Source organism: Sander vitreus, chromosome 18 (genome assembly GCF_031162955.1).
Source record: "Sander vitreus isolate 19-12246 chromosome 18, sanVit1, whole genome shotgun sequence".
Taxonomy (NCBI): domain Eukaryota; kingdom Metazoa; phylum Chordata; class Actinopteri; order Perciformes; family Percidae; genus Sander; species Sander vitreus.
In genome coordinates, this window is record NC_135872.1 from 12,212,461 (window position 1) to 12,239,537 (window position 27,077).

At 42.3% G+C, this 27,077-nt stretch overlaps 1 protein-coding gene across 2 annotated transcripts in view; it reads right to left on the reverse strand.

Annotated features, from left to right (window-relative positions):
* Positions 1-1,506: 1,506 nt before the first annotated feature.
* The window catches only part of sesn1 (sestrin 1), a 52,517-nt gene continuing 26,946 nt past the window's right edge, over positions 1,507-27,077 (reverse strand). The window contains exons 1-9 of one of the 2 annotated variants that reach the window (XM_078274020.1): positions 4,885-5,144; positions 4,019-4,084; positions 3,734-3,934; positions 3,444-3,626; positions 2,896-3,132; positions 2,440-2,694; positions 2,156-2,346; positions 1,906-2,050; positions 1,507-1,817 (exon numbers count right to left, since the gene is read on the reverse strand). In XM_078274020.1, the coding sequence (XP_078130146.1) occupies positions 1,731-1,817; positions 1,906-2,050; positions 2,156-2,346; positions 2,440-2,694; positions 2,896-3,132; positions 3,444-3,626; positions 3,734-3,934; positions 4,019-4,084; positions 4,885-4,986 (1,467 nt within the window). In that variant the 5' untranslated portion in view covers positions 4,987-5,144 and the 3' untranslated portion in view covers positions 1,507-1,730. Of the gene's footprint in view, positions 1,818-1,905; positions 2,051-2,155; positions 2,347-2,439; positions 2,695-2,895; positions 3,133-3,443; positions 3,627-3,733; positions 3,935-4,018; positions 4,085-4,884; positions 5,145-27,077 lie in introns of those variants that run through there. The other variant, XM_078274019.1, reaches the window with a different exon arrangement.

Consider the following 27,077-nt stretch of genomic DNA (forward strand, 5'->3'; position numbering starts at 1 on the left):
GTAACTGACGTCAGTCAGAAGTTTGAAAAAAAAGCTCCACTTCCTCTCAAAACACTTCCAAATGTACCATTCCTTTATCATCATCATCACCCTCCTCCTCAACATCACTCATTCATCTGTCTGATTCTCTCAATCCACCCTCAGAAGAATGCCGTACTTTACTGGTTTTAGTAAACAAAAAAACAAAACAGCAGGTTTCTCACCTCTGTTCAAAATTTATAAAAAAAAAAAAAAAAAAAGAAAAGAAACGATAAGCTGCTTTTGCACTGGTTAGACTTCCCCAGCAGGGAAATAAGCACAGATACAACCTTATGCATTCAACAGCTAATCGACCGCGGTCGGCCATGTGTGAGCCCACCGGGTTCCCGAGCAATGGGAACAGCCCGTAAAGAGTCTCTGCTCACCAAAGAGCACTTATATGTTTTATAGAGAAAAACAGAAGAGGTATTCATTTACTGGTAAATTCACAATCCAAAGCTTTGAAAGTGTGTTAGGGTGACCAGGCAGCTGAGATAAGCGGAAGACAGATAAGATGTGGTTAGGGCAACCGGAAGCAAATCCCTCCTGGAAAACCTGGTTTCTAACTTTCTTTTTGATTAGCTTTTTTTTATTTATTTTTTTTCCCCCATTACCAGAAAAAAAAAGGACATCAACAACAACAAATGATACACAATTACTCACAATAACTGAGCTACAGCAGAAGCAAGAAGTCTTTCCTTCAAAGTGCCTCGCTTTCTTTTTTTTTGACACATGAAATTCAAAGACAAACTTTTTTTTCTCCGTCATTTTTGTGAAACACAAACACACACACGCACGCACCACAAACATCAACTCCTCAGTCATCATGAACACAGAACTCATCCACACATGTACAGTCAAACTCAAAAAAGGGCTCAGACAGTGTTCTTTGAGTTTCTTTCCAAACCGCTCTGGCTTTCACACACTCCTTGGATTAGCTTACATTGACATTTGAGATTGGGGTAGAGGACAAGAGGGAGGGGGGAGGAGGGGTAATGCAGTGGATTTCTAGTGGATAGGGGCTTAGGGGATATAATGGGGTTGGGGGGTGATTTGGGGATCAATATGACCCTGCTGAATACAACATGGGAGCAGCAGCATCAGCACATATGCATACTGTGCTGGATAGTTCAGGCACACGTTTATAAAAAAAAACGCCCAAAAGTTAATGCTCTCCAGTTACCACTAACGGCAACCACATCGATAACAACATCCACTTCCCTTAATACAAAATGAAATAAAAAGATATTAAAGATACTAAACAAATTTGTGGGTCTTCACTCTACCAGGAGACAGAAGAGATTGGCAACAAAAGGGGTTGCATGCTGCAATACTGAAACATTGTCCTGGATGCCTCCAGTGTCAGTGGTCAGGCCCGGCACAAACTCCCCAGCAGAGCAGGAGTTTGCTCCAGGCTGCCCTCTCTTGGTCAGGTTTGCCACTGCAGGCAACACAAACTGAGTTTATGTATCCACTTGTAGTTTGAGATGACTTCAACAGTTCTTTTTTTTTTTTTCATTTGTTCTGTTCCTCTTCTCAACAGCCATCCAATAAGCACTGTCACAACCCAGGGCTTCTCACATCTCTTCCACATTTTTTGTTGAATTCCCCCCCCCCCCCTTAGATTGACATTTTTTTCCTTTTTCTTAAAGTGTCCCATAATGAGCAATGACAGACAGTAAAAAGACAACGATAAAAACGCCAAAAGCACTTCATGTCATGTAGCGGGTAATCGCTCTCAGAGCGTATAACAGTTCTGCCTGCATTCGCGCTTCCATAAGAAGCAGATTAACGTGGACCTGCAGGAGAAAAGAGACAGTTATTAAATGTAAATGTACATTAATCAACCAATTAAAATAGCTACTACAGGTGAGGCCAGGATCTTACCTTCTCGGAGTGCTGAAACTGCCTCCAGAAGCTCTCATACATTCGTTTGGTGGTCTTTTCAGGACTACACACCATAGTCTTAATATAGATCTTAAAGCTACGGTCCAGAAGCTGGTTTATCTCCCCATAATCATAGTCATCATACCTGAGGATAACAGAGAAACAGTGTTGGCAACATTGTTGCAAACATTACAAAATAAAGGTTGCATCATAAACGTTTTTTAAGCTTCCCGAGTATCCAGCGACTGACCTGATGCCGAACATGCAGTGGATGTAGTTCCAGATGGCCCTGCGCAGCATACTGGTGTCTACATCCTTGTGTGTTGCCATGGTGTTGTAGGTCAGATTGTAGGCCATCTGGAACTTCTCGTCCAGCATTTGACCAACATCAGGGTACAGTCTGTTGACCAGAGAGAAACCATGATCCTCCCAGCTGTAGTCCTGGAGCAAAGACAAATTAGAAGTAAATAACAGTCATATGGACCATCTTTTTATTGTACTGTCCTCCATCTTCAGACTGTATTTGATCTCTACCTGCACTCTGAATGTGGGCACATGCTCCCCCCTTCTGGAGAAGTCCTTGTAGCCATAGCTGGGGTCCTCAAAGTGTCGGGAGATGTCTCTGGAGGGGACACACTCCTCGTCCTCCGCTGTGGCCACCAGCATGCTCTCCGTCTTCTCCCTCTCAAAGCGAGTTGCCATCTCCTCCTGGCTAGCCTCCTCGTCGTCGCGGCATTCTTGCAGCTGCTTCATGCGCTCCATCAGCACCTCCACCTCGCCACACATCTCCTTTGGAAACAAAGAGCAAGAGAGCACGCCTACGGTTAGGAAGGAGTCCTACAAGAAGCATCTTCACTCAGCACGCACTTCACACCCAGGATTTACAGTGCAGGGATTACACCTGCTGCCTTGACTTAAGTTTCCCACACCAGTAAGAAAACCTGAAACACGCTCTAGCTCACTGAACAAACGCCATCCTTGACCACTCACCTGGTTGCCAAGCGGATCGTCGTGGTGATTAGCATGCCCGTTGCCATTGGTAATGTCACAGACGCAGTACTGGCTGAGGGAGGGGGGTCTGAAAGTGTGTCCGCCGTCGCAGTGGATCTCGGGCGTGATGCCGCAGCCGAAGGTGAACGAGGCGAGGGAGTGGTAGTGTGTGAGGAGGACCACGGCGTGGATTAGCTCTGCGAGGGACCAGCTGTGCTCCTCTGCCTTCAGAAGGCACTGGGAAAAAACGAAAGGAAAAATAAAGTGAGCCTTGGTAACTGGAGCCAAATAATGACTTCAATATCACTGACCTTTTCGGAATTGGGAAAATATGTTTTCACCCTTCCTAACCAATGTATTGTCTCTTCGTTTTCCAGCCTCGCCCCCCCCCCCCCCCCATCCCTCTGTCATTACACCTCTACTGCGATGACTCCAAAATCCAAGTTATACAACTGCAGCTATATTCTAGCCTCCACCCAAGATCTCAGCCTGTTACGCAAGACTTTTCATGTCCACGTCCACCCTCCAGACCGTGCCTGTCCTCTCACCTCGATGTGTTCCTTGGTGAGAAGCCAAGGTCGGTGGGCCAGGATTTTGTTGAGCTCCCCGAGCTGCTGCAACTTCTGCGGCGCTTCATCCAGGCCGTTCAGCCACTTGGGATCACCCCCGACCTGGAGGAAGTCGTTCACGTGGAGGTTGACCAAGTAGGAACACTGGTGTCTAGCTGCCGCCTGCAGGATCAGAGAAGGAGAGATTAACCACAATGTATTTAACAGCTTGACACATTAACAGTTAAATGAGGCGTGGATTAGATATCAGAGAATAAACATGACTGTACCATGATGCCGATGTAGTGTCGGTAGTGCAAAGACAGAGGTCCATCCATCTGCAGCAGGTAGTGCTGCGTCCGGAGAAAACTCCCCAGGTACTGCGGATGGAAGCCCATCACCAGAGAAATGTTGTCAAGGCGACCGAGGGCTGCAAACGCATCCTCAAATATCGACTGTGTCCTGGCGTCCACTTTACTGATTTGAAGAATCTGAACAGGAAAAAAAACAAGTCATAAGTTTCCTAAATCAGTTCATGTTTGCAAGTGAGTTACAAGTCTCTGGTGGTCTTTTACCTCTTTTTCAGGGATAAATCTGCTTGGTCCGTTTCCTAAGGGTCTTGGGATCCTTACTCCCAAGTCCTGTACGACAAAAAGAGAAAAAAGAGAAAAACATGCACTTTAAATATCACAGGAAAGCAGAGGGGGAAGCTCCAGGCAAAGTTTGTCTGCGATCATCACTTCTTATTTCTACTGTCACGGTATTCCTTCACCAGTGTGAGAAATCTGATTGACTTTGTTAGTCAGATCCTTTCTGGTTTACTGAGAAAATTACAATAGAAATGAGACTTCTCCATTGTGGAAGCAACATGCAACTCATAGCAGTCACAATAAACTGAAAAGCAGGATTAAACTCTGACGTTTCATAATTAATGAGGAATCCCAAACACACACTTTGCCTTCATACAAAATTAAAACACAATAGAAACCTTTGCATAGCCTCTATTATGTCCTGTAACTTTCCGCTGCTTGTCGAGACATGTCTACTAGCGGACACCGTCCCGCAGCGCACAATGAAGATAAAAGTGGATGAATGAATGACCAACGAAATGTAGTCTATACGCTATTCAGAAATGACACTGGATTAAAAACATGTATTTAAACGTGTCATTTATGTGTCTACATATTTGACATTTAAATCAACGAAGAAAATAAACTCAGAAACACATTTCTTGACCAATGACCACACACACACTTCTTACTCGTAAACAAGCCTGCACAAAAGACTGCACTGCAGCTTGTTTGTTCAAAGGAATAACGTCGCCTAAAAACCATCAATAATGTAACACACTTTTCTAAATCCCAAAGTCAGGTTGCAGCTTTAAAATCGGTGCGTTATGAAATAATGTTATTTTTTCCTGAAGCCCTTTCCTTTCTCTTACCGTTTTGCTTAGCCGTTCACAATGGGTACATATCTTTAACTGGTCTGTCACTGCAAAATAATTATTTTCCACGTTTTCTGCCGGGGCGACCGCGTGCCTCATCGCGTGTCCTCGCTGCACTTTTGATTATTTGAAGGGAATAAAAAAAATCTTTAAAAAAGTATTCTGAATGGCTGTTTCCTTCTCTCTTTGTTCCTTGAGGCACTGGGTAAAGTGCTCGACAGTCAGCTGTTGCAGCCCTACAGCAGAATACCGTCCTCTCTCGCTCATACATTCGGTAAATAAGTCGAGGCTCGTGTGATCGACGTGCTCAGCGGCCAATCAGGCGGCGAAAACAGCCTCCCAGCCGCCAATGGCGGCGGGAGGAGCACGTGTGGGCGGTGCTAAGCGTGAGGAGAAAGAGGGGAGGGGGGGGGGGGTCCTAAACGTGAGCAGAGAAAACAATCTCCCCCTCTAAGAACATCATCACTTCTTTCTCCTTCTTTTGTTCCCTGCTGCCATGATCATGATTTAATTTACTGTAATGCCCTGCAATCTGTATGCTAAATAATGGCAGCAATCAATTCAAGGTGATTGCTTTGTTGATTTCCTCCTCCAATCACAATCACTTCTTAAATCCAATATGGTATGGAGAAACCACGCTGCAGGATTACTAGAACTAGTTTTCTGTAAAACTGCCAAATCTCACTGGAAAAAGGCATGTTTGGTATCTGTGTAATCTGCATTCAATGAAATCATCAACAACAACAACCACCACCACCCAAAACCAGCTCTAGCATGCAGCAAGTTCCCCTATTGGCCTCTTGCTGCACTGGGGGGCATTCTGTGTGTGTGTGTGTGTGGGGGGGGGAGCAGAAGAAGAAGGTAAAGGTCTGCTGTGGAAAGATCAGCATCAGCACACAGCGAGATGAATAGCTGCAGGACCTGCTGCAACAACAACAACAACAGCCCTTCAGTTAGTGGCTTTGCACCACAGCCTATCAGACCTCAGATAATGTGATCCACCTATCAGCCCCAGCTGAAGGAGTCCTTTAGAAGCGAAGAGGAAGCAGAGTCAAGGAAAGCCGTTCTTATGGCTTTGTTTATCCCAGCTTGGCAATAACACGTTCATTGGACTGGTGCATAACTGGTTTATCACAGTGCGGTGGTTAAAAAGTCAATAATTATTTAGAATGATTTCAGATGAGATGTACTGAAAACAACACTGTGTACCACACATTTTATATTATAGTATGAAAGCCACCTTATTCCACACAGACAGGTCTGTTGTCAAAATAACTTGTGTGGTATACTTGTCTTTGAAATTTCTGGTAAACAACAGATAAACATTTGTAATTTCATGTAACAGCACATGTGAGTCAAGTGTTTTTTCCTCTGTGGATTGCCAGCAACCACATTACAAAAGCATCCCCATATTGGCCAGAGTGTGCGCACACATCCACATCTTTGCGTCACGTTTCTGTATGAGATATCAAAATAACACGTTTCCTAAGCAAAACAAAAACTTTTTTTTTTTTTTCCACAGAGATTTCACAAAGACACATTTTATGGGAAGAAAACTCCACAATAGTTTTGATTGTTTGAAAAAGTTACATACATACTTTAATTTTTTACATAGTTAAGTACATTTTGTGAGATACTACGTTTCAGTTCATCCTTACTGCAACAACTGTCTACGTAAATGTTTAGATGAACTGTGAAGGGTACTCAAGACAAAAAAGAAGTTACATTTGGCAACAATGAGGAGATGGTGAGTGGAAGCCAAGTAAAAGGCAAATCTGCCCCTGTGCACTCCAATCAAAAGCCTGCCCGGCAAGTTTGGCGAACAACTGCAAGTCCCTAGGACTGATAGATAGCACAGTATTCAGCAGGTTAATTTTGTGGATCAAGCCAACAGCCCCCAACAGCCCCCCCTGGTCCCTCTCCTGATGCCACAGGGTGGGGTGCAGGGCAGCGGTAAACATGTTCCCAGGGCTGGAGTCAGCACTCCCAGGGCTGCTGGGAGCCCCATGGCTCAGCAAAGCTACAGAAGAGGCTGGTCAGCGTTAGGGCTTACGACACACCAAACCTTTTCACATAAAAGCGCTTAGGCTCGGGGGGGTCTGGCCTCGCGGACAGGGCCAAACACTATTGTCAGAGTGCACACACTGACTACTCTGTAGGCTTTACTGTACTCACATCAGGAGTATCTCTGTGTGTGCAGTGATCCGGGCATATCTGCTCCTTCCTACATCAAGGCTGTGATTACACCTTCAGTTCACGGTCTTTGGTCCAAATGATAAAAAGTTGCATGTTTGTAGTTGGTACTAAGAGCTGAATTATGCAAAAGCAAACCAGAGCTTGTAAACAAGTTAAATGGATTTAAGGAAAGTTTGAGTAATGACAGACTTGTTATCAAAACACTAAACATCCATATATTATATACTGTATGCTCTGAAGGATTGGGAAAGCTCCAGAAAAAGCTTGTAAATGACCCTTTAGTGTTTTTGTCCAACTAAACATACAGTTCCAATCCCTGTAGTCTATATCCTTGACGTTACACTTCCGGGATTGCTCCATTGCCACTGGAAAATCCGCCGGATTTCACTCATTTAGGCCGGATAACCGTTGCCTTGGGATTCCTTTGCGTTGGCATTTTAAACTCTGGTCGATTTATGAGGACTATGGTTAACTGCTCCTCAGATCTCTGCAGGGTAAATCCAGACAGCTAGCTAGACTATCTGTCCAATCTGAGTTTTCTGTTGCACGACTAAAACAACTTTTAAACGTACACGTTCCACCAAAACAAGTTCCTTCCGAGCCCATTTTGCAGCGAAAGCTATGTGGAGTAGCCAGACAATCCCTGTATATCTTTAGGTAAGTGTTTTGGATTGCACACTTGGACTTTATGTCTCTGTTGTTGACACAATTAAGGGAAACATGACAAAATATTTGACTTCAGACTTCAATAAGTTATGCCTTGCTTGTAAGACTTTGTGGTGTCTTCTGAAGCTGGTTCAGAACACGGTGTGACATATAAAAACCACACTGCAGGTGTTTCACAGGAGTCTGAAGACCTACATCTTTTATGTCACACAATGTTGTTCTTAAATGGCTAAATAGCTGTAACTAAGTAAGTAGCTGTTGTAGGGGATAAACCAGTGACCGTGACAGAGTGATGTGTGTGTGTGTGTGTGTGTGATGGGTGTTTGGAGTACAGGGGTTAGGACAACAATGGGAAGAGAAGTTATGATGGAGGTTAGGCTTCTGGAAACAAGAATCATCTCAGATTTGTATTAACAGTGTGTCTATTTTCAGAGCTGTTGGAGGAAAGGCCTGAACAATGGACACATTTCCACTAGTCCTACACTAATAAGAATTATAAAACATTATTCCCATTAAAAGGACAATTCCGGCGCAAAATGAACCTAGGGGTTAATAACATATGTGTACCAAGTCGAACGTTCTCTGGGATCTGTTTTCATGCTAATCGAATGTGTCTGTAGCTTGAAACTAGCTACTGCAAACCGGTGTTTAGCTGCTAACGCTAGCTTTCGGGGCACAGGGTAAATCACTATTTCTACACCACTAACAAGACTCAAAATAGCACCACACTTAAACGATAGCATAATGACGGTCCCTACATGCAAACCGAAGCATTGAGAACTTTGTAAGTATACAGACAGTTTATTACAAAGATAGATTATAAAGACAGTAGCTTTAATGTTTACATGCGGCCGTCATGAGCAGTCGAATCACAAACGCTGCATTTGAGCTATGTTACTGGTTACTGGTTGCACGGCGTTCATCGTGATGCTTGTGCTACTCTTAACAATACATTTTAGCATTCACCACTATCCCATAATTCCTTCTTGTGGCCATAGAGGCTGGTGTTCAGAAAAGGTTACATATAGATTCTCTTTAGTGCATGAACCAGTGGCCATAGAAACATAATGCCTACTTTGCACATGAGAGCATCAGCTTATACACATTTTATGGAGGAAGAAGCAGGAACTGACAGTTTAGAAACAGTGTATGCGGCTATATTTTGGTGAAAAATGTCAGTTTTTTGTGCTGCGTGAGTGGTTTGAGAAGTTTCTTTAGACATTTTGACTCTTATTGGAATTTAGGAATCCATTTTGTCCATCTTACATCCAAGCTTAGCAAAGTCTCTGTGTGCTTCATGAATGTGCAAACTACAAACAACAACAGCCTTCAAACCTACAGAGTGAGAGCGTTTCACACATTCAAAACATACCATCAGTCAACAAAGCCTGAAATATATACCATAGAAAAGAGTGAACCCATGTTCAATAAGTGTCAATGAGGAATTTCAGGTTTAGTGAAGTACACCAGTACACAGACAGTTGGCATGTTGTTATAACATTTTACAGAGATTTAGAGATTTGAGGATTAGTGTAGAAAGTGGTACAAAAAGGGATCTAAATCTGGAACAAACAATTAATACTTTTTAAATGAAAGTAGCCATTTCATTGACATCCTACTATAACTATCTACGGTTAAGAATTAGTTAACTAAACTTTTTATAAGTAAGGAAGTATGGCAGCTACTTTCTCAAATGCTCACAAAAGCAGTTGTTTTTCCTTTTATGAGTGTTGAGCAGAATTAACAACAGGCTTAAAGCAATAAAGAGGATGATAAAAGTTAATAAGATAAAAAAAAAAACAGAGAGAGGAAGCCATGCCAGACGTAAACTCTGCACATGTGTCTCAGTGCTGCGGCTGCAGTGTTTTCTCATGCAGTTAGACTCGAGGGAACCGCAAAAACTGTGGGGATGTTCAACAAGTGGCAGGAGTCCACCAGACCAGTACAAACCTAACCTATCAGTGCACAGAGGAGAGGAAGCAGAAAACTCGCGAACACTGACATAAGCCTAGCAACAGGCTTCCACCAATCACAGGGCACAACAACAGTTACAGGAACCAATCTTCTCTGCTCTCTCTCTCTGCCTCTCAAGTTTCTCTGAAAGGAAAACCGAAAAAAAAAGTTTTGCCGAGGTATGAAGTTCACTGAACAAACTACTCTGGTTTGTTTCATAGACAGTAGTTTAGTTTACTGATTATTTGCCCAGTTATGAGTTGTTGTTGTTTTTTAAAGTGGCGAAACAAATGTCTCCTAACTTCACAGCAAACAAATCCACATGGTTCAACTTGGCCCAGAGGCTCACAACAGCAGCTCTCATCTGTGGAAAACAACTACAGACTTTTTTCTCCATGTAAACAGATACACTCTGAAACCTGCAGTGACCGTTTTTAACAGTAAAGGAGTAAATCAATACATTTGAATACTACAGATACACAGATACAAGGATAGTTTTAAACTTGTGCACAAAGAGTGAAAACTGCAGACTACAGGGTATCCCCCACCCCACTCTTCAAGCACAGCTCTATATTGGGCCTGTTCACCTATCACAGGAGCATTTAACTGAGCAGTATGGAGGGTTAACCCTTACCTGTCCAGCAGCCTGCAACCTGCAGACTTCTCTCATCTCACAGAGCAGTAACCAGCCTTTAAAAATGGTGCTAAGTTGTCAAAACGTGTTGATCATAAGCTTCAATGTGAGGGTTTCATGTGGTGACATTTTAACCTTCACTTTCATTTGATGTCAAGACTTATGAGCCAAAGTTGAATCAATGTGGGAATTAACTGGACCAGAGTTGCCTTTTGGCCCATTTTGAGTAACTCTTGGTCCCTTTTCTTCTTCTTTTTCTCCCTTTTCTGATCTGTGTGTTTTCTGGCAGGCTATCAGAGTGGAGCGGTCTCGCCAAGCGCCGGCTTTCCTGAGAGGAGAGGCGTGCCCCCCCAGACCAGCGGGTCCTGGACCAGCGCACACCAACACTGGGAGGAAGCAGCGTTCCTTGGATTCCATGAAATGCAAAAGGAACTGTGGAGACCTCAGGACACACATGGAAAAAAAGAAAAGAAAAAACTACAGATTGAGGTATCTGGGACAAAAGATAATGTCGCTTTTATGAATTTACACTGCCAGGTGTAAAACCCGCATATACACAAATCTCTAAGTAATCTATATGCACAGTGGGCTACAATACAGGAGAAAAGGCGTAGGCCTGCAACCCATGTGCATGTGAGGAAGAGTGAGTTCCCGGGGATGTTATTCTAACAGGGAGAGGGCAGCTGTCACAATACAACAGGCTTCAAGAGAAAAAGATCCCACAGAAAAACGGAAAATAACAAAGCCTTCATCTGCTATCTTTAGATTGATATGACACAGCCACTACAAATCAATGAAAAACTCAGTTTTGCTTCACCTGTATTCTTTTCTCTATATATTCTCTCTAATTCTCTAATAACAACCCCAGCTGTCCTTTGACTCCCCCTCTTCATAAAAGTTTCCTGATGGGAAACACAGGAGATAACACTATGGGGTGAGTCCAGAGGTGCTGCCAAAAGACAAAACTCAGAGTCTTGCAAAGTATCGTAGCAAATGTTTTTAGATACTGAAGAAATGCAGAGTGAAATCATAGGGAAAGCTACCATTATCCAAAAACATGGGACTAACAAAGCTGACCTTAAACCAGCACTGGGACTCTAAGAGTCCCAAAGAAAACAGTCCCTCTGGTCAGACGCTGCTGTGTGCCTCCTGGCATGCACAGCTGTTTTTTTTCCCTCTCTCTGACAAGACCTCAGCTCTGCTGACTGAGCAAAAAATGACTCATCTCACTGAGAAGCTGGCCAAAAAGTTGTTGATCATCACCCTGTAATTCTTAATGGGCACTGTAAACCCAGCACAAAAGAACCAAGCCTTCACCCGTCTCAGTGAGAATACAGAACTGAGGTGATTCATTCCCAAAAATACCAATAAACAAGTTCACAACAGCAGACAGTGCTCCAGCTAGTGATCAAAAGGCAATAAAAACTTGATGCATCATTGAGTCTTAGTTTCAGCATTTGAAGAAAGCGAGTCAATTAACACATTTTATTCAACAGAAGAAGCTTTGACAGTCCTGAGAGCAGCGATCCAGTGTGAGCTATACCAGATTAGACCACAGACAAAAAACCCTGAAAAAGTGCGATGGAATACATCATGGAGGCTACAGCAAAGACTAAAAACTATTGCACTCTGTTTGAGAATGCTGGTTTCACTTCTCTTTTTCCACTATATCTGCTCAATCTGTAACCTTGGATGTATTTTGATTGAAAAGTTGAGAGTGGAGGTGATCCTGCTGTACTTCAGGAGGGGAGGATGTGATATGGCCTAATCGCTGCCCTCAGAACCATTTTGACCGTGTCCCATTACTTCATTAATAGGCAATGAGTTCCCTTACTGAATGGCGGCACAAAATAGTCACGGCGACTGCCCCATTAATGTTTAATCGTTTATGAAATGTCTGTTTGATTCGGTGGAAACTTGATCACCTTGGTCGCTGTCCTCTTCACCCATCACTGACTCAGCCTTTTCAATAATTTTAGAGATCATTTTAAGACTTTGAAGACATCGGACAGTGGGGACAGAAGAAGAATGGCAGAGTGAAGGTGGGAATCCTAATATAAAGTCACACGACAAGTAAAAAATGGAATTCATTTAATATTTCCACTGCCTTTGTAAATATTTAAATATCACTAATTACTATTTCCCCATAGTGACTTAAATCTCCCCACATTCAACATATTAAGATAAAGGGTTAAAGCCGGTTTTCTATTTAATAGCAGCATTGCACTTATGAAGTTAACGATGTGGTAATGGTATCACACTCAAAATTTAAAGTCATTTTTCTTTAAACAACGGCTCCTTGATTTTAGACAGCGGTAGACAAAAGCAGACTTCTCTTTTCTAGCTGACAACTACTGCTTTATCGGAATCAGCTGTAGCTAGCTAGCTAATTAAAAGGTCCTATGACATGCTGCTTTTTGGATGTTTTTTCTGCCTTAGTGGTCCCCTAATAGTGTATCTGAAGTCTCTTTCCCGAAATTCAGCCTTGGTGCAGAATTACAGCCACTAGAGCCAGTCCCACAATGAGCTTTACTTAGGATGTGCCATTTCTGTGTCTGTAGCTTTAAATGCTATTGAGGAGGAGAGGGGGGGGTGGGTGGCCTTGACCACTTTGCTTGTTTGCAAGCCATGATGTCTCTCTCTTTCTCATGGGTGGGCCAAATTCTCTGGGCGGGCAAAGCAGAGAAATCTCCTCCTTATGACCTCATAAGGAGCAGATTCCAGATCAGCCCATCTGAGCTTTCATTTTCTCAAAGGTAGAGCAGGATACCCAGGGCTCAATTTACACCTATTGCCATTTCTAGCCACTGGGGGACCATAGGCAGGCTGGGGGAATGCATATTAATGTTAAAAAAAACCATAAAAGTGAAATGTTCATGCCATGGGACCTTTAAGCTAACGTTAGCTCCATGAGTTGGTTGAAAATGCAGTCTCTGGCTGTCTTTTTAATGCTTCAAACTGACTCGTTCTACAATGAGAATCCTAAAGTAAACAGATCTTAAATATGCACTTGATGGCTACATACATAAATATAAGGCTAATAGACTGAGGCTAAAGCTTCATGTCCCTGGTAAACAAAATCAACATCCTTACCAGTTGATGATCCATGTAGAAGACATGGATATAAAGGAGCAACATTGTTCTTTTATTGCAGAGTAGAGCCAGTAAGCACTAGTAGTCAATTGGGATGAGGAAAAGTGTAAGATTTGACTGTTATTTTGTTCTTACATAACCCTGTCTGAATGCTAAGCTTACATACTCGGACAAGCAGGACAGAGGTTGTGAGTTATGCTTTATTGTTATTTTATTAGTCTTATTTACTTTTAACGTTACAGGAGAAAAAGCATTTAGGGTTAACAAGTGTGTTTGGCAAACCGAATACTGCTATCTTGATAACAAGTTTGGCTGGAATTGCTGGAGTGTAAACATCCCCAAGTCCAATTAAGAGCAGGACAAACCTGCTAACGCTACTGTACCCTCTGATATAGCATCAAGGACCCGCTTTTAGTAGGGAAATACAACACAGTAGATGTGCTATAATGAACAGGTTCTTTTTTTACGCCACCCGTAAACCCATAAAGTATGAAATGCTTCTTTGCTTTTGAGGTAAACTAGATAGCCACATGCTAACGATTGCATTTACATTAGATCAGATAAAACACACAGATTAATCAATTCCTTACACTTTTATTCTCGTTTTTGTTTTGAAGAAAAGCTAAAAAAAAAAGGACACCAAACTCTCTAAATGCAAAGTTTTGAGGCAACATGGTTTTCCCTCTATGCTCCACCTATTTAATTTTTTTTATTTTTATTTTTATATATATTTTTTTTTTTAACTCTCCTGGGTGAACTCTGAATCTACCAGGCCAGTAAAAGGTCAATAGGAGACATCCAAATAACAGTACAGTATGTACCTTCTAATAAACTGAAGTAAACAGATCTGTGAGCTATGGACTACCACAAGTTTAACTTCAAAAAAGAGGTCTAAGATGACATACAGAAAATGTACACAGTGAAGCCAGCATACTCAAACATAAGAAGGACAAGTACACCATACACAAACAGGACATGTACATGCATGTCATCCTCCTGCGACTAGACCCAGTAAGTTCCTCAAACACAAGCACATGACATGAGATCATGAGTTTGCACTGTCTAAGACAACACTGGAAAAATGTAGAAAATGCTTACTAAGTCACATTATCTTCTGGGCCTAAAATATGTCCATACATCCTTTCGGTTACGCAAACAGTGCTTGCAAACAGTCACTCACGTGTCTCACAGTAAATTCAAGTCAAATTAAATTATAATAACTATAAACAACAACAAAATCATTATAATAACTAAATCACCTGTTGTACACATTTTAGGGAGAAAATAGCCATTTTTTATTAGCACGATATACAGTCTACATTTACAAATGTTGTATATTGTACACGTTTGCTTATTTCATGCTTACATGCTGCCTTTGTTTGATGTAAACAAAAGCTGCAGGGTGAGAATTTGTTTCCCTCTAATGAAATCTAAAACTCTATTTAAAGAAACATATTCTCACAATATCTGTGCTTTTGGGGTGTTTATTTGAACAATGAATGTAGCTTCAACTTTTTTAACTTTCCCTTTAAAAAATGTACTAGGTTAATGTGTAGGACTTGTGTGCATGTCTTCATCTTTATAAAACTCTCCATGGACCTGATAACCCTGACAGCAGTGTGTGTGTGTGTGTGTGTGTGTGTGTGTGTGTGTGTGTGTGTGTGTGGTCCTCCAGGTAGTGTTGGACATATTTGCGCTGTGGTTAATCAATTACAGGCCTGTGGGACCAAGAAAAGAACAAACCGACGGCCGAAACTCTTCTGAATTATTCCCCTTGTGGACTGAAGTCCGGTTCAAATATCTCACTAACTTTGAAGTGTCAGATTAAATTAGGAGATCAGTCCAGTGTAGCATTCACTGATTATATTACCGTGGGGACCAATAACATCAGTTTCTCAATTCATGCAGCAAGTAAATGCTTGCTTTTTTTCAAATTTGAATTCCTCATACTTTTTGGTACTTAATGTTACAAACATTACCTGTTGGGAGCTGATGTGTAATAAATGGTCGTACATAACTTATATAGGTAGACACCTTTGTATTAAATGGCAATGTTCCTATTGGTGTCATGTCTGATAAAAAGTAATGAATCTATGGGGAAGTCGATAAGCAGTTATACTATGCGGTTAGGCTAACTCCGCTAAATTGGCAAGGTGGCTTGACTGAGTCATTTGCGTCGGAAAGTTGTGAGTGTCCACATTCTTTTTTTAAAAGAGGAAGCAAAAGGACAAGCGGATCATGACTAAGTAAAGTTTACACCTAAGAGTGAAGAAAAGTAATCCAACAGGTTTGTGATAAAAGATAAGGCCTTTTAGACTACACAGAGATGGAAAACACTGTCAGAAACCGTAGAGCTTTAATGCTGCCGATTTTGTTTTATAATCAAACGTCAAATTGTATACTTTGACAAACATAGTTATCTAAATTAAAATGCATATATTTGTAACTTAATAGCAAAGAAGACATTTGTGGGGATCATATTTGACATTGTAACCATACTCTTATAGCTCACCAATCTAGCCAAATGCATGACTTTTATAAGTGACATCCCTCATCAGTGATTATGTCACACATAATGGATGTGGGGGTTACAGAGGGCATTCACAATGAATGAAAAGATGGAGTGGAAAGAGTGATGAGAGAAGAGTGATAAAAGGTAAGAGGACAGAGGGGGAGAGGATTATTTGACCAGTGTGCGGAGAGAAAGCGCCTCGTACCTTATCATGGATAAGCAAACACCCCACACCATCTAGAGTGACATCATTGTCCCTGAGAATCAATAACCAGCCACTTCCTGTGCAGCAGAAAAATCGATGACTCTGTACACTAGATTACCTATCTGTGCCCACTCACCTGAGAAGACACACACACTACACACAAACTAAGGCACACACTGTAATGCAGAGCACATACACGGGGAGCATTAACAGAAACAATCCCACTGTCAGAGTTATCACCAAGGGGAACAGTATTTGTGCAGCTTCAGTGCAGAGTCAGCCCATTATGGGATTAGTGGCAGCCAGAGCGCGGTGTAGGCATACTGTTGAAGTCTGAAGGGGATAATGGCTCTGCCAAATCAGATTTCTGTCAGGTTTTCCACACAAACACACACCTAAATATCAAAGCAGCATGGCTCAGCCACAGTCCGCAAATCTCCCAGATCCCCCTGCTTTCCACCGGAGCATTTGTCAACCTCTATTCTCAATCTACAGTATATTATGCAATAAAGGCTGAGTTTAGCATTCAAAAGGTAATAAAAATAATAATAAAAATAATAATAAGTAGGGCCCAACAACATTGGGAAGCACACATGCATTTAGCATCGCTCAAAGAGCTCCTCGTAAGTGTTAACGAGTGTCTATGTGGTATGAGCTTTAAGCACCATTGCCAAAACTGTAGCTGCTCACAAGATTCTTTCAACTAAGCAAGAAATGCGTGGCTCCGGGCAGGTTTTCCTCACTAAATGTCTAGGAGGAAAAGTTCAGCGTCATGACTACCCCTCTCAGATTGCTGCTGTTCTCCTGCAAAGGCAAGCAGTGGAAGAGCAGGCAGCTAACTGACAGGACTGGATGGGGGATAATGAGTAACTGAGCTAAGTAGAGTCCACATCACCTGTGTGAGAGAGAGACAGAGCATGCAACAGGAAGGAGAGAATTGGAGACAGATGGAAATGGAAACAGAGGGTGAGAAAAGTATCAAACAACACTTTCAAATCGCACAAACTAAATACAGCCTGAGAAAGTTAAAAAAAAAAAATTACTTGATCTCAAATGCAGCAAAGAGAAAATAACTAAGCACAGTATGTTAGTCTGTGACAATAATAAAAATGTATTTGCTGAGTGGGTGTATTTTTTTCTACACAGACCAAATCGGGTTTCATTATCAAATAAAGTACTGTATATTTCTCTTGTTGGGTTAGCCACAGCAGATCTTTCAGTATTGGTTTTGGGCATGTAAACCGAAACATGAACAGTGAGCTAATGTAACAAACGTCCTCTCGTTTTCAGTGTGCGTTCACCTGTGGCGCCATCTGTCTGCCGTCTGTCTCTCTGTTCACGTCCTGCAGAGACTCCAAATGCCACAGAGAAAGCCCTATGTTATACCAGCATGGCCAAGATGGGATTATGAGTAAAGATGGTCACTAATCAGTTTACAGATATTTACTTTGAATGAAGGGACTACTGTCTTTTTTTGACTGGCTGAAACAAACAACGCCTTGCTCATGAATTAGCAGCTGCTTTCTTGCTACATCACATAAACTGCAACTTCCCAAATTCCCAGATTTTTCTTTTACTGGTCGCATGAATGATGAAGAATGAAGAAATTGAAATGTCTCTGAATAAAAATATGACGCACCATTCGTTTGTTTTTCATGTGACACTTTCAGACATGACCTTACCCCCACCTTCTACTCACTAGTGTTCATGAAGGCTATTGATGAAATCCATAACAATAGTGTGCGTGTGTGTGTGTGTGTGTGTGTGTGTGTGTGTGTGTGTGTGTGTGTGCATGTGTGTGTGTGTGTGCACACGTCTGGAGAGGAAATCTTTTCTCTTGATGCATCGGAGCAAAGTTTTGGCCAATAGCCTTATAAATCACTGACCCTCCACTAACCCGACTGTAAGGCCGAGTCAGCTTGCACCGTGCAGAAGACTGTCCTGCTGGGTGAGGGTGTGTTCTCTATGGGACTCCCACAGGAAAGCTTAACACAATACTTGGCTCTCCTTGAGAGCCACACACACACACACACACACACACACACACACTCTTCATCACTCGCACACAAAAGGCAAGTACGCAATCCATCTCACGTGTAAATGTACTAGCTGCCTTGCACGCACGCACACACACACACACACACACACACACACACACACACACACACACACACACACTCCGAGTCTCAAGCAGACAATGGACAGTGGAACTGTGCCATAAGGAAAGGCTGTTGTCCAGTCACTGGGCAACTGGGGCAGCAGATGGTCATCTTCCCTTCCACTAACACCAGTCAGGAGGGTGGGGAGGGGGGTGAGGCTCAGCAGAGTGGTCTCCGTCTCAGAGTGAACACCTTTCACCAAGTACATGGGAATGACTCAGCCATAACCCATAAAGCAAATTAGCAGGACATTGATTATCTGCAAGTCTGCACAGAACAGCGCAGAAATGGAAGGTTTACTAGACCCAGATTTTGCCCAAAAGAGGGTATTTCTTTCAGTCGTGCTTGAAATGAAGGCCACAGGCTGAAAAATTCAACCAAACAAACTCGGGTAAACCAAAACTACGGCAAGAGTGAGCTTCAGTGTAGAAAAGGCAAAAGTAGGGGAAAGGTCAATTCTGACATTAAGGAGAAAAGCAGAAAGGAGGGTTTCATATCCTGTTGACCACTTGCTGCCTCTCAGGGTGAAAGTTTTGATTGAATAGAATGTGTGTGTGTGTGTGTGTGTGTGTGTGTGTGTGAGTGAGAGAGTGAGAGTGAGAGACTCTAGCCTCCGTCAATGGAGGCTGTTTTTTCCCTTTTCTAATTTCTGTAGCGTGTCAGGAGGCATGTTTTGGGGTGGCTAAACCCATAACAAGACTCACATAAATAAAAGGATTGTCTGCAGCGGACTGGCAGATGCGGAAGAGACATGTGAGCGTGTTCATGTAAAAAGATGTAAAGCACAGATAAAACAACTTTGAATGAAAGAAGCATCTGTGTGCCTTCTTCAAGAATACATGTTTGTATGAGAGAGTTACATCACAGTGGATGCACAAGAGAAGGAAGAGTCAGAGAGAGAAAGAGGGAGAGAGCAGGAGAGAGGTCAAAGAAAACCAAGGGGAAGAGACAGTGACAGAGCAAACAGGGAAAGTGGAACAAGGTAGAAAAAGAGAAAAGAAAAAAAGAGAAATTGACTGTTGGTTTAAGTGGGTAAATAGACGTGAAGGTAATATTGTACTTGAATGTTTACATGCATGGATTATATATGTAACATCCTTTTCTGTTTACCTGACACAGTAGTTAACCCGGTTTTCTGTCAAGCAGTTTACTTCTGTCCTGTCAATCAATTTCTGTTCCTCCACTCATTTGTTAATTTGTCTCCCTGTTGCTTTTCATCACCTCCTTGAAGCAATTCCCTCCAATCGTTGTTTTGTCAATGGGACAGTTAAGAACAGTGGCCAAAGCAGGATTTACAGCACGCCTGAGGGCCGGCTAACGCATGTTGTCTCAGTGAGAGCAGCTCAGGTCTGTGTGAGAATGTATGCAAGTTTAACTGTTTAAAAAGGTGAGCAATGACTGTAATAGGTGCCTGACATGACATGTCTCCATTTGCAAGTGATCGTCTGTGGCTTTAAATGACACAAAAACACACAAACGTTTTTTTATTGCTTCAAAGCGCCAGGGATAAAACCAAGTTGTTTTTTCTTTCTAAGAACACACTGGTGGATTCCTGAAAAGCCGCAGGCCAATCTGCACTTCAGTACTCAACTATTTCAACAGCGTTTTTAAAAACAACATTGGGTGCCAAGTGCCTGTAGAAGTTGTTATTTTCATAGATTTAACTATAAGACTATAGGGAGTTATTGGAAATACTGTAAGTCACATCCTATTTCTTATTTCCCCTCCTCAACCCCCTCCCTCCTTAAGTACAACCCATCCCCCCCCCAATGCCCCCTGCTAGTTATTCCCTTTGCACAAACACAGCTCTGAATAACATGTCTTCAGATTGCGAGAGCAAGCCAACAGAGTGCCGAGGGAGGGTGGGTGGGTGAGAGAGAGCGCGAGAGAGAGAGAGAGAGAGAGAGAGAGAGAGAGAGAGAGAGAGAGAGAGAGAGAGAGAGAGAGAGAGAGAGAGAGAGAACGGGAGAAGGGGGGGTCAACCTATATAGTAAGCCATGTTTCTTTGCCTTTGGGCTCCCAGCAGACTCCGCTTCAGTTTGATAAATAGCAGGCCCCCTCAAAGCAACAGATGCTACAGCTCAAACCCCAGCAAATTCATCAGCTCTGTGAAAAAAAAACAGAAAGCCCTGAGCCAAGGCCCTCCACGACTGTTCCACATACTGGCAGCCTGCCTGAAGAGAAACACTGCGAGTATGAACAGCGCACATTGAAAACAGGGCCCCCTCCATACCACTCTGCAGCCCCCTGCTGAAAGACAACCCAGTTATAGTAGGCCTTACATGTAAGTCCCCAGACTTTGCAGGGGAGGCACTTCAAAAATAGTGACTCCTTCCCCAGATCAGTAAGGTTGCCGTACTCCCTTCTTTTTGGTTTCAAGGCTTTTTGCACCATTTTCTTTTGCTCGTATCTGTAGTTTGACACCGCAATCATTCCTACTTTTCTTTATCGGCTCGTCCTAGTTACAAACATTCCCTGTGATGTCAAGGCATCTCCCCACACTGACACTCCTACAGCTGAACGGATTATACAGCAGGGAAACAATTGTGGAAGGACGAGGCAAATGTGTTTTCCACGTCGTTTTCTGTGAAAGCTGAAAAACACTGGCTTCTTGAAAAGTGCTCTTCTCTCGAAAGACAGATTGTGTTTTTTCTTCAAAGCCAGACAGAGGCCTTTCTTTGGGGGATTGTTTAGTGTTTTGTGGGCTGCGTTGAAGATCGTTTGCTCTAAAGTGGGGTTGTGCAAGTTGTTTTGTTTGAAAGAAAAACAAACAAGTAGTGGTTGAGATATTTAGGGACAAAGTTTGGGTTGCGAGGTGCGATTAGGAGCGTTGATGCAATCAGCACTTTTTTGTGTGATATTTGAGGAAAGCGTCTGGTTGCAGGGACCTATCATCTAGAAATCTGTCTAAAAGTCACACTGTCTATGGGACTCAACTGACACAGCCATGGAAATAATGTTATTTAAAACTTACAGGTATATTAAAATATCTGCAGCAGCAGCCAATGGTGGCATAGTTTGTCTGCATCTTACAGGGCACATGACAGTTGTGTTTCTGTTTTTGTCTACTGGTTGCTTTCCTGGGATCTGTTTTTAGAAATGCTCCGGAATTCTTCCTTTTTTGTTTTCGCCTCTGTCTGGTTTTTATGCATTGGATTTTCCATTTCAAGACAAATAATTAACTTTAACAGTGAACCTAAAAGGAACTACTGCTCTGGCATGTAGTAGTACCATACATTTACCAGCTAGCTCTGTCTCTGTCTGTGTGTGTGTGTGTGTGTGTGTGTGTGTGTGTCTTTCCCAAAGTATTTCACAAGAGCTCAGGAGTGGATTCTACCACAGGGCGAGATAGGGAACAGGTTGGTTTCTGTGGCAGCTACATACAGACATGGAAACAGTCTCATGACATCAGACAGGCCAGAGATACAGTGACACTGACCAGAGCTTTAAAAATTTGAGCCTGATCCTGTCTGTCCATACACTACACCTCCTCACTATCCGCATCTAGCTTCAATAAAAACGTCCACCCTCAGATACTGTTACACTGACATTTATCATCGATCTGATGTCCAGCGCTCAGGGAGAACCACTGCAGTGTTGGATGTAGGGCTGCAGCGATCGATTTTAAGTAATTAAGTATTCTACTGATTATTCCATCGATTAATCGGATAAGAAATACTTAGTAAACAGCAATAGTAAATATTTATTATTGCTGTGTACTAAAAAAAGGAAAAGTTTTTTTTTGAAAAAGCAACATTTTTTATTGCCAAATTCCAAGTACATTTTTGGTGGCCCAAATGTTAATATTTTTCACCCCCTTCCCCTTCTTGCCTCTGGCTCTTTGCACTGGATATGCAAAAGAGCTTACTTTTATCTTTTGCAGGAGCAGCAGTTTTTAAATGTTGCTTGACACCATGATCTTTGCCACTTTTCTTTATCATATTGTCAGTTACAAACATTCCCCTTGTGATGTCAAGGATACTCCTACAGCTGAAATGATTATACAGCATGGAAACATATCTTTATCATGTTATTTCTGAATCAAATTAACGGGTTTCCCAAATACCTAACTTATCAAGGTGATACTTTGAAATTGCCCATGTCAAGGAAACGTATGCATGTATTTTGTATGATTAATCATTTATTGATCACAATGTGACAAATAATGTTTTTTTAAGTTTGCATCCCTAAACCTTTCTCTTAAACGATGCAGTTCATAACATTATTGGATCACATCCAGTGAACAGGCATTATCTCTTCATCCAGGTTACAAAACAACTAAATAAGCTTTAACTAATGTAATACCAGCACAAAAAATAGCAAATACTGTAAGCTCTGCAAGGGCCAAAACAACAGTACCCAGACAGGAAGCAGAAACATTCCTCTGTGTTGCAAGAACATTGCTGTTTCATCAATAATGGAGAAGTGCTAACCACATAAACAAGAGCCAAGATTTCCTTTTTGTTTGCTTTTTTGTGTTATGTCTGAGCCAGCAGCGTTGACCCTGTAACCTCTCGGCAGGTATCGGTGACGCAGGACAAAGTCTGGTCAGGTGGGACTGAAAAAGATAAAAATTCAAAGTAACCAGCGTCAGACTGGTTTGTGACAAGATTTTCACAAGCGGTGACATCACTGTGTGGGAAAATTACTTTGTGTCTTTTCTTATCGGCCTCTGACCTCAGAGGTGTGAGGCAATGTTTGCGTGGACACAGAGCGAGGGCCACATCAAAACACAGCAGAGAAGCCCTGTGTCCCATTTTCCATATGCACCCTCATTAACACCTGCATGTGTTTCACGCAGGACTGTGTACAGAGACACATGCCAATATACACATTCATACACAGTCGATTTCATAAAGTTGGAAGACATGAAGGAAGCCTGACCAAGATTGTGGCAGCACAGGAAGGAAGTGGAACACACCCCTGGATCTGAACAGAAAGCAGCGAGGAAAAGAGGACTCTGACAGGACACACACACTGAGAGTTAGAGCTCCATGGTCATGAGCTTGAACAATGACTGACATAAATTTTAGAAGTGCCTTGATAGAAAGGCAGCTGCGTTCTTCATTAGCTTTCCGATTCATCATTCCTGTTGGCTTGTCGTTTAAGATTAGCAAGGCAAAAATAATATCAGCTAAGTCTGAAAAATGAGTTGATCTAGTAATTGAGGGTGAGATGAGAGAAAGTTTTAGCAAGACCTGACACCTTGCATGCTTTTGGGCCATTCATCAACAACAAGTATTAACAAAGTATCATATTTTATAGTCTTTTTCTAGAAATTATGTTTGCAAATGCAGGGGTGGTATGATATTCAAGTAATAGAAAATTATGTATTTAGAACATTTTCTTTAAATGGAGTGAATACCGGTGTAACACTGGCTGCTCAGAGAGTGTTGCATTATTACGGTACAGCACAAATAGTCTGGATTATGAATACATGCAATAGATGACTAGTTTAGAATAAATGAAAATCTGACAAAAGTGTATTTATGTTTTTGTGTTTTATTTAACACACACGTCTAGGTGGGGTACTGTTTCCCACAGGTATGTTAATGGACATGTCACCATGCTCCCACTATTCCTCCACTGTCTTCTGACTGCAGGATCAACCAAACATGGTGTCCCCTCAGGACAAGGCCCTGGTCTGTGTGTATGTTTGTGACATTTAACTGTCCCGCTGTGCTACACAGTCGGTAATGATGAGCTAGTTTCATCCAGCACAAACAATGAACAGTGAACAGCTAACACTAAAGGAAGACAGAATCATAATGAGGGCATTTGTATTGCGAGTCAACTAAACGTTTCCACTGAGGTCTGTTTACTCCTAAATAACTTTAATTACATCATCAGCAGGAGCCTCCTAGCTTCTAATTTATGAGATTGATTTCAGTTTGCGAAAACCACTTTGAGAACACAGAAGACAAAAGCAAGCAGCCACTGCACTGCCAAAAAGTTAAGGTCTTTAAAATGACATGCACGCGCGTGTGGGTGTGTGTAACATTTTCATGATCTTTGCTTTTGCTGGGCCCCTTGTCTAGAGCAGCTGCATGGGCTATCTGCCAAAAATAACCACTCCCACTATATCCTCTGTAGTTCTCTTTGCATTGTCTATTCAGCATCTCCAAATGTGCATGTTTTTTTCCCCAGTATTATCTCCCAAATTCCCTATCTGCCCATTCTTCATCTTTGTCTCAGACTGTCTCTTCCTCTCTACCTTTTCGCTTCTATGGAGACTACAGAGAGCGGAGCCACTGACATTGATAAGGAAAAAACCTACAACAAAGCTGACCCATCAGCTTATACAAAGTCGAGAAGGCGCACAGTTCCCACTGCGGTTCCACTCTTAGTTTTGGTTTCTGGTCCTTCCCTTTTCCTTTCTCCATGTTTTTTGGCTGTTCCCACTGTGATATCAGTGTCCAGTGTGTTTTTATAACTCTAGATTCTTAACTGTACATGTACGTGTGTAATTTTCTGCTCTAGATGTGTTAAGAGGAAATACAAAAACATAAATTAGAGGACGTATCAGTTTCGGCCTGTGCAGAATGTCACACTGGAGCGTCAAGAGTACGGAAATAAACCCCCTGCAGCCGTCACTCTTACCCCAGGGTTACATAGCACTGAGGGGCTGAGGTGCTGGTGGGGGGGGGGGCTCACATGACTCTCAGCAGGTTGCACCTTGGGTCGTTTACCCTGGGAATACAGCTTATCTAATGTCTGCTGGCATCTGTACCTTTAGAGAGGTGAAGTCCCTCCCCTTCCGGTGGACCACCATGGGACCTTATTTCCAAGGGGGTAAGTGAGCATCCGGAAAGTGTACCTCCTATGGGGAGACTCTTAGGCTAACAAGCCATCACCTTCCGTTAGCATTCCATTGACTCCCATTCATTTTGGCATCACTTTGACAGCGAATAACTTTACATCTGAAGCGTTTAAAGACTCTACTTGTCCATTGTTTATTTCTAAAGAAACACAACAATGTATAAAAGGCTCCATTACCTTGTATCTCACGTTATGGCCCTGTAGCAGCTGTTTTTATAAAAATAGGCTAACGATTGTGTCATAACCACGCGACTTTCTGTCGCACAGAGAAATTACCGTATAGTCAGGAGAAGCTCGCAGGCAGTTTCGACTCACATTAGCTGTTTAAGTTTAATTACTAATGTTAACTAGCATTTTAGTTAGCAAAAATTAGCCTGTGCCTATGTTATCTCCTTACATATACCTACGCTCTCCGTCTCTGCAAGATTCGGAATGATTGAGATTTCTCTTGGCACAGCTACCAGAAGACTTACAACTTTCAGACCGGTTGCTCACGTCACATCTACGTCGTCAAGCTCAGTTTGAGGCTGCGCAGTACGCTCAGCCATCACCGGAAAAGTGCTTCTAATTCACTTCACTGGTCTCCGTCGAAGTCTAAAAGCTGTTATATACTGGACACAGCGCAGCTGGCGCGTACAAATGTGACGTCATGGGATCGCCGTGACTATTTATACCCGCGCTGGTGCTCGCGACACTAGTTGCAGTCTTCTCCTGAACAGAGGTGGCGCTAATGAGCAAAGGCTACCGACGTTGCTCTTTCTACGGACTAGAAGAAGAAGAAAAAAGTAAAAACCGGCAGAACTGGCAGCAGCATTGCCGTCAATGCTTCGATTTGATTCGATGACCTACTTCGTCGGATCAAGCCTTTCATTCACCATAAAAGAACTCATCTTAACCCAGTAAGTTTACAAGAGAGACTTGCAGTCACTCAGAGTCCTGGCATCCGGTTGTCGGCGAACTCGTTCAGGCCTCCCGTTTCCACTTTGTCGCGCGCCACTGAAAGAAAGAAAAAAAAAAAAAGAGCCGTGCGCGACTTCTGCTCTACTTCTGCCGCCGGCAGGATATTACATCATTTTGACGCCACGATGGCGCGCGCCACCTTGGATGCGTCTAGTATAATTCACGTTTAAGGCGTCGCTGTGTCCATTTATTCAAAGTATTTGAATTGAGCCATGAACTACACGTAGGTTTTTCAATTTAAAACATTATTTTGCAAGTCAAAACAAGTCTCAGTTTGTCAAACTGTTGAAGTATTAAGACTGTGAAAATACATAATTAGAAAGACTACTCACCCCAAAGTCCCATAAGTGACGTCTTGCTGAAGTTACGATGCCTGTGTGTTTCGTACCGGGATGTAACATGCATGTTCGTTCTTTTGCTTCCCGGCTGATAAAAAGATGCTTCATAAAACAAATCAGGTAAGATAACGGTACATGTATTGTGGCACATAGCTAAGCTAGTTAGCTAGCGAGCAAGCATAGCAGCAAGCAAGGTGACGTATATTGTGCAAGACAAGATATGCAGTTCACTGAGCGATTTCCCACAAAACTAAGTGGTACTACGACAAACTGACTTTCTTCACTTGCAAAATTATCTTTTAAATTGACCAACATATGTGTAATTCATGGCTCAATTTAAACTGGATCAAAATATTATTTGTCTCTTCCTGTTCACTACCATACATATAGTTTACGAAATAAGGTCCCATGGGGCCCACCAGAAGGGGGCCAGTCTCAAGATTTTGCAAAATGTCAGAAACAACCTCAAGACATATTTTGCAAATCCAATCTTTTTAAAGTATTCATCAAATCCATCAGTTTTCTGGATCTTCAAATATGTTTATGATACCATACAAATCTAGAATGATTAAATGGAATTAAACTGCATTTCTTCTCTATAAAGCGTCTCAAAGCATGCAATTTAAGGTACTACACTACGGCTGTGCAACTAATG